Source organism: Hipposideros armiger, unplaced genomic scaffold (assembly GCF_001890085.2).
Source record: "Hipposideros armiger isolate ML-2016 unplaced genomic scaffold, ASM189008v1 scaffold_25, whole genome shotgun sequence".
In the NCBI taxonomy this organism is placed as follows: Eukaryota; Metazoa; Chordata; class Mammalia; order Chiroptera; family Hipposideridae; genus Hipposideros; species Hipposideros armiger.
In genome coordinates, this window is record NW_017731375.1 from 1719246 (window position 1) to 1733005 (window position 13760).

Sequence of the window (13760 nt, forward strand, 5' to 3'; positions counted from 1 at the left end):
CCTAGAGCAACCATTGAAAAATTGCATGAAAACAGCTAAAAAACAAATAGAAAAATTAAAATGGAATTTAAGAAATTGCTAACCTAAGTGAAGGAAACACAGAGAGGAACAACAAAAAATGAACAAACAGAAAAAACATAGCAAAATAGCTAAATCCAGCCATATCAATAATTACATAATATAAGTGGACCTTCACACCAATTCAAAATAAGAGATTGTTGGGTTATCTTCGTCCTGAATATATGGTGTCTACAAGGGACATATTTTAAATACAAAGGCACAGAAAGTTTGAAATAAAGGAACAGAAATAATGTATAACATTTGCAGTTTACAGTAAACTCAAGAAAGCTGGGTTGATTATTTTATATCAGGCAAAATAGACATCAAGACCAGGAGGATTACCAGAGAAAAATATAGATATTTGAAATTGATAAAAGGGTCCATTTACCCTGAGATATAAAATTGTGTCAACTAACAGTTTCAAATGGAAGACGAAGTAGGAGGGGGGAGACGGAGGAGGAGGAGAAGAAAAATGGATGAAAGTAACGAGAGACAGCAGAAACATAATTAGAGGGAAAGAATACACGTCTGAGTATTTGTTTTAGAAATAAAGATTGTTTTAAAATCAGCGATCTATGTTTATACCTCAAGAACCTAGAAAATGATGAGCAAATTAAATCCAAAGTAAGTAGAGTAAATAAATAATCAAGATAAGAGCAGAAATCAAATAAAAAACAATGAAGGAAAATATTAAAGCCAAAAGGTGGTCCTTTGAAAAAAACTGATAAAATTGATAAAGCCCTAGCAAGAATGTTCAAGAAAAAAGAAGGAATACAGAAATACCCCAAATCAGAAATGCAAGAAAAGATATTGTTACAGATCCTATACATATAGCAAAGGTATTGTCACAATGGGTGGCAGTTTAGATGAAATGGACAACTTCCTTGTAAAATACAATTAATATTAAAAAATGCATATCTCAAAACTGTTCAACTTCACTGATAATAAAATATTGAATCCATCGAAAAACTAACATAATTCTAAACCTATATGTATGTATAAATAGCCTTAAGTAGACATAAAGCAAATACTGATGAATGTGAAGAAACACCCATCATAGTAGAAAATTCCATCATATACCTTTCAAATTTTGATAAGAAAAACAAATATCAAATTACCATGTAGAAGAATTAAACACATGATTAATAATTTGATTTATTTGACATATATAGAGTCTTGCACTCAATAATTACAGAACGTGTGTTCTTCTCAAATACACATGAAATACTTATAAAAATTTATCAGGCTATAAAATGAATTTCAAAGTTATTCAAAGATTTAATAACATTAAAATGATGCTCTCTATCCAAATACAGTTGGAAGTTAAAAGCAGAAATATAAATGAAATACCCCAATACATTTGGAAACTTAATAGTTTCAATAGAATTATGATAATATTTAGATCTAAACAACAATAAAAATGCCATGAATCAAAACTTGTGAGATTCAGTGACAGTGTTTCTTAGAGAGCAATATATAGCCTGAAATGCTTCTAACAAAAAAAGAAGAATGGTATAAAGAATAAAATTTTACAGATTTGAAAAGGAACAATTGAATGAACTCAAAGAAAGGAAAAAGGGATCATTTGTATACATAAGGGTAGAAAATAATAAACTAAAAATATATATGGATAGTAAATAGAATCAGAAAAGTAAAACTGTTTTTTGAATGGCAAAACAGACATTGGTGAAACCAATTCTGTTAAAAGAAAGAAGGCACAAATAAATAATGTCAGGAATGAAAATAGAGCATTCTACAAATCTAGCAGAAATGTAAAAGGACTCGAAAATACTTGGATAAATTTGTGCCAATCTATTGGAAAACAGAAGAAATGGGCATATTCCTGGAAAAATATATCGTTCCCAAACTTTTAAAATCAACTCAAGAAAAAGTAGAAAGTGTTAATAAGCCTATAATTAACAAAAAAATACAGCAAGATTCTTCATCTGTAAGCTGATGATCATCATAATAATTACAATGTGTTGTGTAGTCACTATGGCAGACAATGTCCTGAGCCTTTTTGCCTGTCTTTTCTAATCCAATGCTCAAAATAAAGCTATGAAGGTAGGGACTGTTTTTCATGTCCATTTTTATAGATGAATAAATGTAGACACATTGAAAGTAATTAGTTCTAAGAATATATGGTCAACGAGTATTTTTAAAACAGACACTGGAACTCCCACTTGAATGGTAAGCTATTTAGGGCTGCTTTGCTAATTGATTGGAAAATGAATAGAAGCATTGAAGACAGCACCTACCTTACTGCAAAGGCCTCGCTGAATGTAAGCTACCCTTGTAGTCGATCTCAGACAGGACAGCTAGACTATTGCCGCTAACTCATTATTGCCCTTTATTTTTTCTGGTGAAAAATATTGTTTGGAGAGGCAGTCTCACATGATCAGATGTACACCTTTGTAATGCTTGTTACATATGATAAGATATCGGTAGAGTTTTTAATACAGGAGTTGATTTTTCATTTTGTCAGAATTTTTATCAGTAGAAGAGAGTCTCCAGCTCGCTAGGTAACTGGACATTGTGCTTCTGTTTATGAATTGGCATTTGCTCAGCAGAACCTTTTGTTGTGCCTGCCTTCTGGTTTTCCAAATTGGGCTTTGTTCAGGCTGGAACATGCAAATGCCACTGTGTCAGAGGAGAAGGCCACAGTCACCTTTTTCTTTGGAGTTATGTAAAGCTTACAGAGAAACCTAACGATATTGGAAACTCTCCTGTCTTCACCAGCCATTTTGGTGTTCCCTTGATTTGGAATGTGCTTATTTAGATCAGAATAATTCTAGTTACAATTGTAAAAGTTGTGACACGTCAGACACTCAGATAGAGGTTAAATAGTTAAAAGTTTAGAAGCATGACAATATTAGCATTTGAGGTGCTACACATAAAAGAACATGATGATTCTTCAAGTGCCTTTTGGAAATATAAATATTTGACTTAAATTGTTACGAATAATAATGCATGTACATCTACCCTGTCGTTTTAAGCTACAGGATTTTTTGTGAACAGTTTTGTCAACATTTGGGAAAATATCTGAATGTGTAAAAGCAGATGAACTTTAGAAGGGCATTAAGAGAGAGTTTATGTGAACAATTTTAGTATACATAAGCATAAAACATTAGAATTCATAAGTAGTTCCTTCAGTGGCTTTCAGAAACTGTTTTTGCATATACAAATATGTAGATTCTTAGAGTGTATGAAAATAATATTTTAGGTAAAGTGGGTAATTGTTTTGGACTGATCATTTTGTGTAGCTCATATATATTTATAATTGCTCAAAATTTAAATATAAGGAAACAATGTGGTGGCATACTTTGATTAATCAAACAAAAATAAAAGTTACACTTTATCATAATCACATTTTTTCTTAATAACTTTTGCAAAAGTTTAAGGCATCATGTCAAATAATTTCACTTATTGTGATAAACAGAGCTATAACATTATAGTCCTTTTCTTAAATACCTGTTAGAAAAATTTTGAGTTGATATTCTTTCCTGATTTTAAAATGTAGACTCTAACATTTGTTCAAGAAAAGTGACCCATGTTTATTTACAAGAGATTCTCTTTTTCTTAGGATAAATGATCCCAGAAAAAGGCCACTTAAAAAAGGAAGCAATGTTTAAAAAGAACCAACATTTCATATTAAATAGTAAAAATAATTCATTGCAATTTTATCCTGAAAAAAACAAAATTGATTATCAAGAGTATATTTTATTTTATGTTTAATACAATGTATTATTCCAACTATACTATAATTATTCAAAAGGATAAAAATAACAATTTTTGTGTGGAGCATAATATACATTTTATACAAAAATTGTATGACTGTACAATATTACATCCTTCGTTTTAGAATTGCATTTTGCAGCATGATCCCAGAAAGTCATTTTTTACAAAAAAAAAAAAAAATTAATGGGTTCATTAATTTTCCTAAGGGCTCCTCATTGACCTTTTATTTAAATAATTATCATTCCTCATTGAAGTTGAGATTTTTCTGGTTCTTAGTATGATGAGTGAATTTTTTATTGTATCCTGCCCATTTGAAGTATTATTTGGAGCTCTGGATCTTATTTAAATCTTCTGTTTCATCAGGCCTCCTGTGACACCAGGCCAGTGGGAAGAATGGGACACTGAGGCTGGGCTGCAGGGTGAGGTGAAAGTCCAGTTTCCCACTTGTCCCACTCTGACAAGGCAGGGGGTGAGGTGCTTTCTTACTGCTGGGTGAGACTCCCCACTAGGGCTCTGCAGATACAAACCTGGTTGAGAAGAAGGGGCACCTCCTTACGGTTCCCCATGAGTCATCCAGTGGTATGAAATTAGATTTAACATACAGACTGTCTGACACCAGTGAGGCTGGAGTGGGGAGGTGACTCATTACCACTGGCTGGGGATGGAAGTACAGGATCAACTCATGGCCTCCAGTGACCTCTCATGGCCTCACCTTTGTGTGAGGGGCAGGAAGGCTCACTCACCCTGGGAGGAGATGAAATTCTGGCTCACTACCTGGTCATCTTTGATTCCACCCGGGTGTGTTTGTGGAGTGGGTGAGTGCCCTGTATACAGCCAACTTTAGTTTGGGCTTCTTTTGTCTACTCCCATTGTCTTTTCCAATTTCGTGCTTTCTCCAGCACCAGGACTAGGATATCCGAGGCAAAAAGAAAATCCAAGGAACTTACTCACCATCGTGTCCCTCCCGAGGTCCTAGGACCCTAATAAGTCCTGACTTCTTCTCGGCTCCTTTTTGACTGTTTTGTGGTTTTTGTATGTACGATCGAGTGTTTTTAGTTGTACTTAGTTGGGGGGGGGGCAGAGAGAAGTGGGAAATTGTATCTCGGTCTGGAACCAGAAATCCGTCAAACCATCTTTTGAAGAATCTATCATCATGCCAGCATTCATTTCTGTTTTCTCTTCATAGCTTAACTCTGTTAGATTTTGGTTATTCTATGGCCTCACTTATGATCCTAGTGCTTTTAAGCAACACTTTTATTGACTTCATGGAAATCTGCATTTTCACAAGCTTTACAACTTAATGTCACATTAGCATCATATTACTTTCTATTATCAGCAACTAATTGATGACACATTGATATGGTAGTCAACAGGAAAACAGATACTTGTGATAAGTGGGTGGGGATGGGTGGGGATTACTTTTATAAATGACTATTAGTAGCTGTTCTCATGTTATAGCAACTTTCGCTTCCATGTGTAAAATCTCTGAAATTCATAGAACCCACATAGTGAATATTTAGATAATAAAAGTTTTCTATATTGTGCTCTGCCGCTACTACAGTTAACTTTTATCTTCCTGCCCTCGTAGTAGAAAATCTGTTCAACTGCTGACATTTTCAGTGCTATTTGTATTCCTTGGTATTACCATGACATGATAATTCTGACTTAGCGACATATGTGCTTCTCCTAGTTAAAGGTTATTTGAAAGTGTGAGAAGTTGGTAAAAACTTACAAAATAAAGCCATGATCACAATGCGCTAACATATCCTTCCTTAGAATTGAGCCCCCAAATAAAATTAGTTGGACAAAGGACAACTCTTGATACCTACTGCAAAATTTCTCTCTAAAAATGTTGTAGAGAGGCTCTGGGTTATACACAGGTTATGATAAAGAAAAAGACAACATAAAGCAAAAGAGACTTATCAGGAGAGTTACTTTTAAAGATTTGTGTTCCTCTATTCTGATCACATAATAGGTTTTAGACATTAACATTTTCTCCCATCACTTTAAATTATACTACAATTCCACGGTGTAAATAGCCTAGATTTTTGTGTAATCATTATAGAAATATTGACTCCCATTGATAATGAAATATGGGGCCACACCGGGCATTTTATTGGCATTAGGCATAAAACACATAATGAATTTCACATGTTGTCCGCATCTACCTCATTCAGTGATATCAAGAAGATTGAAGGCAGAGAGAGTGTAAACGTGTTTCATAAATACTAAAATGTCGTGCCTCCTTTTATCATTCTGTAAGGTAGTAAAGAAGGAATGAAATGTTGACTACTTTCCACTAGAATCCTTACCTTGGAGAATAACAATGATTACTCTCTTTCTTTCATTCAAAGCTGGCATGAAACTTAATAAAGCCTTAATTATCCATGAAAAAGCAAAATCTGTCTTCTATCCATAAGCAAAGTAAGTGCAGGTGATAAGTTGACATAGTATTAAAATCCCCCCATACTGTTTACATGTTGAGCATGGGGCTCCATGCCATAGACAAACTGTGTGAACAACGTTTACCTGAAATCAATTCACAGAGAGGAATGTTTGGGAAACTGGGCATGGTAAGAGCAAACGGAAAGGGGGAATGATAACTTCTCCAGGGCGAAAACTTCCAGTTCCTCAAAGTAGGAAGTCTGTTGCTAGATGGATAATTGCTGGGCAAGCTGTGGAAGAATGAAGGGTTGCACCACCAGATGACCTTTCACGGCTCCCTCTCCTTTTCCTGTATAGTGTTTATTACTGGATAGGTTGTAGTTTGTGTGTGTTATTCTTTGATTAATGCCTCCCAATTAGGCTGTAAATATCATAGACTGTATTTTTATAATGCACATTGCTGTATCCCCAATGCCTAGCACAGCACCATGAACAATAAATATTTGTTGAATGATTTAATAAATGGTAGACCAGTTTTCTCTCCTTACTGTGTACATGTTAAGCCAGCAAACTTGGGAAAACCTCAGTCCAGAATCTATCTCAGGTACTTACAGAAATGTTCCTATTCTCTGAGTTAGTTATGGACAGAAAGGTACCAAACTAGGAATTGTGGGGTATTGGTGGCATTGGGGAATAATGATCCTATTGGTGGATGAAGATGAGGAGTTTAGAAGGTAATATTATTGAGGGAACAATTCTGCGTTTAGAGTTAAGCCTGCCTTTCCATAAGCCAGCGTGAACTCTTGTACTGTCTCCTGCTGAATTCAGTGCAGCGCCTCTGATTTTCTTCACAGTGTTGCTTGTTTGTGGCTTCAGGGCTATAAGCTTGAATGTGAAACTCTTGAAGTATACTTTCTTTTCTAACATTCGTGCTTACTTTAAACATGTATGCCAATGTTCACTGATTCATGATGAACTGAAGTTTGTTTTAACAGAGAAATAATGTTTTAATTTCTTATTTTCAACTCAATTTGGTAACCAAAGAAGGGACATTATTTGTTTCCTGGCTTCCCCTGCCCTAGGCTTACTGCCTGTTATTTCTAGTGCCCAGATTGAAAGGCACACGGGATGCTCTGAAAACGGAGGCTTCTTTTCTTCACACAGATGCTGCTCTTTTCCTGAGGAGGTCTTTGAAGCTAGCTCCAGATAATGAGATGTGGGAAAACCATCAGGAAAGTTGCCTTAATACGTAAACACTCCATTTCAAATGGAATCGTATAGCTAAAAATTCCCACATGTGGAATAAAAACATGTAGGTTTAATTCGGCTCCTTTTCATTTATTGCAGGAAAAGGAAGCAATATATTTCATGACTGTCCAGAAAAAAACAAACAAACAAACAAAATATGTGAGCTCTAAAGACGAGATGGAAGAATGCTAGCATTCAACAACATTTTTTCCCATTTACTTAGGAAGGAGAATAGCAACAATAGAGAGAAAATTATTGTAGTATCAGATATATATTAACTCAATAACTTTAGTTTTATTGACTACTGAAACTGAAATATACATTTTAGTGTGCAATTATGAGACAATGCATAATTACCAAGGATGCAAACTGGAGTGAATACACTGGGCAGACAGCATGATAAAATGGGGCTAGAGAATAAACAAGAGCCCATGAGAACTGGGCTGACGGCAGCCAGGACCCCTTCTCCCCTGCATGGGGGTAGGAAGTCATCCCATGTGCCCACAGGAATGTTTGCATGGAATCGCTCCCCGATGAGTAGGTTTCACTTTGCGGAGACAATCATGTATAGAATCAGACTTGATTCCGTTTACACAGACAAATCAGGCTGTGGAAGTGCAATGTGCAGTGAAGACAGGAAATAAAACCTCAGAATAAAAACACTTGTCTGTCACAAATTAACGTCACAGAAGGTTGATATAAACAGTTGTTTGGTGCCTTTTAAAAATAAAAGCTGAGACATGATATCATGTGTGTGGATGTCACAGGGTGTGTGTGACATCATGAGTTGGAGACATGGATGATAGGGAATGATTCTCATGTAATCAAAATACATAGAGTAAAACCAATGGCTTTGGTGTTATTTAAGATTTTCTTATAGCATAGAAGTACATTTCTTCACTGCAGTTTTTTCACTGTCTGTATATTGGTTACAGACCAAAAATTAGTTTTATATGTCAACAAATGGCATGTGCTGCATGATTCCGTCTAATTTGCAGTGAAACCTTAAAACGTCTTCTAACAAGCTGAATAGTAAAGGCACAAATACACAGAGCGTTCACTATGCCAAAATGTTGCCAAACTGGTTTTGATTGAGATCATCTGACATTGTAGAAAGAGCACAAGCTTGGGGTCTGCAGATTAGAGGTGAATCCTGGACCTGCCACTTGCCTAGGTGGGACCTTGGACACAGTGTGTCACCTCTCTGTAAAGTGTTCAACCCCTAAACTGCTGGGCTAGTAGGAGGTTTAAATGAGATAGAGCTATGAAGTGCCTGGCCCCGTGCCTGACACACAGTGACACCCACATGTTCAATAAGTACCTCTTCTCTTCCGCTTCCCATGAAAACCCCGCGCCCACCCACCCTGCACACCCAGTGTGCACATACTCACTTTTCATAGGTGAAACCTACTTGTGGTTTTACATGTGTTAGCAAAGAGAAATTGTGTGATATCATTTTAAAGCAAAAGGACTAACTCTTCATCCCTAGGATGCTGATTTCATTAACACATTGTTTAAGAAAAATAGTTGGATATATATAGCCCATATAAGACACACAGCTATCCTGAGAGGAATCGAAGAGATTAACACCCAGATTTTACAGATGAAAACATTGAGGCTCCAGAAGTAAGAGACTGGCCACAATGAGAATTACCAGTGGGAAGCTAGGACTGGTCCCCAGGTCAGCTGGCCACCACTCACATTTATTGGAGGATTAAGGTTCTTTGGCATGAAGACAGACTGCTCAAGATCAGATCCAGGTTTTGCTACAGTCTAGATGTATGACCTTGGGTAAGTCACTTAAATTCTCTGTTCCTCTGATCCTCAGTTTCCTTACTTACAGAATGATTACAGTACTATTATCATCTTTATAAACTTGTTATACAGTTTTAAGATTTAAAATACAAGATACCTGGAGCAAAGCAATTGCTCGGTATATATTAGCTATATATATATATTTTTTTTTTCAGCGACAGGGCGCTACCGAGATAACAGTAAATGCTTAAAAGTTTTCTAAATAAAATCTGAGCCTTCTGTCCTAGGATTAAAATTAATTTTTCGGTGTGTAGCTTTTTTTTTGTTCTCACACTGACCCCAGTATCCTAAATCCCCTCGCCCAAGGCCTTGTCCTGTATGCTGTGGCCATTCTTGTATATTTTTTAGATGGAAAAAGTGCCTGTCTGCTTTTTGTAAGAATACGTTTTCACTTTGGAACGCATTTCGCACATGCTAACCGGTCTCTCTGTTGCTGTCCCTCTAGGCACCAACTTCAGCCTTGCGGAACTGGGGATCTGCGAGCCCTCCCCGCACCGAAGTGGCTACTGTTCGGACATGGGGCTACTTCATCAGGGCTACTCTCTGAGCGCAGGGTCTGACGCTGACTCCGATACCGAGGGAGGGATGTCCCCAGAACACGCCATCCGACTGTGGGGGCGAGGGATAAAATCCAGGCGCAGTTCCGGCCTATCCAGTCGTGAGAACTCAGCCCTTACCCTGACTGATTCTGACAACGAAAATAAGTCAGATGATGAGAACGGTAGGCCCGCTTCTTCAATATATCTTTTCATGGTCGGGTACGGCTTGATGTGGGGTTTGGGATTTTTTTTATTGTTTAATAAAGAGGCATCTAAAACCATTCATTTTCTTTTAAAATTGACTTTGTCTACCCACTCTGAGCTAGGGGAAAATAAAGCACAAGCACACTCGAGACATGAGGAGAGAATTTTCAAAGTGCCTTTTGATGATAACACAGTATTCAGGTATAGTCAGTTAGTCTTATTAGCAAGTAAATTACATGGCAAAAGAGGAAACTTTGATAAACTATGACCTATACCTAGAAAATGCCCTCTCTCCATGAGTTTCTAGGTCTTTGTATTGATTTCCCATGCCCAGAAAATGGCAACCTGGGTTATTTTTTTTCATGAAGATCTCTTTAAGACTCCCACCTTATCTTAGACTTTCATTTCCAGGCGGCAATGCCTCATATCCGTATTGAAGATCAAACTAGGAACAGATGCTCTGGAGTTTAATAATGATAAATAGGAAGGGACTTGTCTTCCAAAAAGCGTCCTCTTATATGTTTACTTTTCTCCTTGGTACCTGTGTAGGTTAATGGCTTCCCACGTCTTCTACCACGAATCACTATTGCTTATCCATCAGCTTTGTAGATGGGTTTTAATGAAACTTTGAAAATTAAATGCTTCCGATCATTAAGCAGTAAATATAGGGAAGCCTAAGAAAGTCATTAAAGAGATAAGGTGCTTATTTGTGGATTTCGGAGGGACTCACAACCGTGTTCAGTCAAAAACATTTTTTAAAAAGACAAATCGCATTAGGTACAGTTGATTTATGAAGAAAACATCAAATGCTATGTGAGTTGTTATGAATATATTGTGTGTGTGCTGAAAGAATTACCATTAAAATGTTTACAAATAGATCAGTTAAGGATGTTTATGTGCAATATTATAAACTTCTACTAGAGCAGCTTTAAGTATTTTCTTGCATTTCAAAAAAGAAAAAAGGAATTTGCAGGCGTACAGCTTGTTGTGAATGCAAAAGCATAGCTAAATATTACTTAATCTCAAAACTGTTGAAGATACATCATTTTCTGGGTAAGATGCATATATTAAAGAAGATGTCACTTTCTTGCATTTAAATTTATGTTTAATTCTGAAATAATTTATTCTGCAGTGGGGCAAGGGGATGTATCTTACTTATGCCTTCGTTCATGTAGCTAATCAAGGTGTACTCTCAAGGAAAAATCTGTACTTGACTCCTTTTGAATTTTAACGAAATTCTGCCACTTGGCACATTCAACACTCTAAGATGCTTAGTTGATAGGAAATTACTTTCAGAAGTTTTCATAAAGGCATACATTGAATTCATTTACTGTTGTACTTTTTTCAACTTCAGTGTGTGTTCGATACGATTTAAATGGAGGCAGTTTGATTGCCTAATAAGTGAAATCACTTGTAATCCAGGAACTTAAGGAACATTTTAAACAAGGTATTTTAACAGATCTTCCATGGTTGGTATTCTCATTGGTCTTATGGGAACCATCTACACAGAATTATTAATATGTATTTATAGAATCTTCACCACCTGTTTTTAAAGCTATATATACATCTTTAAAAACTCAACTAGTAAGGGGAGGTTGCCAGTGAAGCAAAGGCGGCAAAAAATGCTTGCCTTGAATTTACCTAGAGCTGTTATGGATGGGCGAACTTTGTAATTAATGATGTATTTGGTAGACCAGTAGTAGTCTCTTTTTTCCAACATTATTTGGAGCATCACATTTGAACAGTTTTCACCTATGGGAGTCTGTATAAAGCCCTGTGTACCGATAGGAAGTAAACCCTTAGATATAGTGTCTCAACTTTTTTTTTCTGTGATGCTAGTTATAATGCAGTCAGAATTGCATAAAGAAAAATGTACTTAGAAGTACTAAGCACCCCATTTGCGTCTGAGTCTGGGAGAGCATGACAAAGGTACTAAATCCAGAGTTCAAGCCTAGGTGATAGCTGGTTACTTTAACATGTACAGGTAGAATAATGTGTTTTCTTTTCTCTTTAAATTAAAAAAAAATTATCTCACATATTTAAAAGATGTACGAAATGCATGTTCTGTTCTCATTTGGGTCCAGAAATAAAAACAAGACATTGTACACGTCCCATCAAAAACTCTTTAAGCAAATAAAAAGTGAGGCACACGCTACTCTGCAGGCTGAGGTGTTAACTTCAGTAAACTTCTTGCTCTTTGACAAATTCCATCTAGCTCACAGAGAAATCAATGTGTTTTCACATCACTGATTTTATGAAGTTTGGGAATGTATTATCATATAGATTGACAGTTGCCCCACTGGTTCCACACCACAGCATGGACACTTACAAAGCCATCATTAATTTCCTCATACTTGTACCCCGCAATGGCTTCCTCCATAATAAACACTCTGTCCTTCAGAACTAAATCAATAACCTTTTAGGTATGCCTCTCTTGAACAGGAAGTAACAAGAATCTATACTTCGCAAAAGAAGCTCTCCAATTCCATTTTAGATTTTAAGGATATATGGTCATAAAAACAAATCTTTTCTTGGGAGCCCATATATTTTTATTTGCTTTTTTATGGTGGGGTCTTGGGGTACATAAAATTTCACAGTGCTTATTTTTTTTAAAATCACCCTCAAAAAATTCCTATCTTGGTTTTGCTAAGCATAGGTAGAAAGGGAAGACAGATCTCAAAAACCACCTTCTCTTTTTATTGTATGAAATATGTATCCAGCCTTCAGGCTCATGCAATAAAATTCCCACTGCCAACACTTCTTCCTGCATGGTACTGTGACAAAAATGACCTACTAGTAACTTGAAAGTAGTATTACACTGAACACACAGATAAATTTGTCTTTTTTTTTTTCCAGCATAGACATTTCAGAGTTATCACTCACAGCTCTGTATCTTACACTGACTGTATGACCACCAAATTAACATTGTGCTGGCTTGGGTTGCTTTAAACAAGTAAAACTCTCAGGTTCAGGTTACTGTATGAGATTCTTTAACTCTGTCTTTAAGTTAATGATGGCTTGGTTAGAAACAGCAATGAGCATTGAGACCAGCTGGGCCAAGTTTCTGCTGTTATGAAATTTGACTGCATCTATAGAAAGGGCTTTCCCAGTGATTTTAAATTAGAATCATTCTTTTTTGGGGGTAATAAACGTCCCACTTAAAATATATCTCTCCAAGACCCTTTGTCTCACCCAAGTTATGGAGAAAATGGGGCAGTTGCTAATACACAAGAATAACTAATTGCCTTCTTAAAAGTGTGGACTAGCACACGCTGTAAAAAATCTGGTCTATGTGCTCTTGACTCCCTTAGGCAGTTTCTTCACCTTGGGGACTTAAGAATATCCTTGAGTATTTTTTTTTATTATTCCATCATAATTCTAGTTTTCATTATTTAATTGGAAATCCAGAAAGAAGAAAAAAAAAGAACAAAACGATGAAGAAAATAAACTTGGCTTTGGGGTAGGGAGCCAGATTAGCTAAAACTAAACCTGACCTTGGTTAAAGCTTTAAAAAATATATCATTCTCCCCTCCTCTCCGTTTCCACCGAAAGTAAATAAGGACAGTGTTCATTTTCATCTGTTGTCAATGGGGAAATTTATAATTCTCATAATGTACTTTGAGGTTCAAAATATAAATGTTGGGTTAATTCCATTGTGTTTCACAAAATGCATTTATAAAACAAGCTGGCTCTCGGCACATAATGCATTTGTGTAAAGCATATTTGTGGAACACAGATTCTATTAGATTGTGAGTCCTTTTGGCCGAGCTC

The 13760-nt window shown here is 36.2% G+C and overlaps 1 protein-coding gene across 1 annotated transcript in view; it reads left to right on the top strand.

Annotated features, from left to right (window-relative positions):
* The window catches only part of LOC109379368 (teneurin-2-like), a 1023129-nt gene that overhangs the window by 350417 nt on the left and 658952 nt on the right, over positions 1-13760 (top strand). The window contains exon 4 of the mRNA XM_019635930.1: positions 9692-9967. Coding sequence (XP_019491475.1) covers positions 9692-9967 — 276 coding nt within the window. The remainder of the gene's footprint in view (positions 1-9691; positions 9968-13760) is intronic.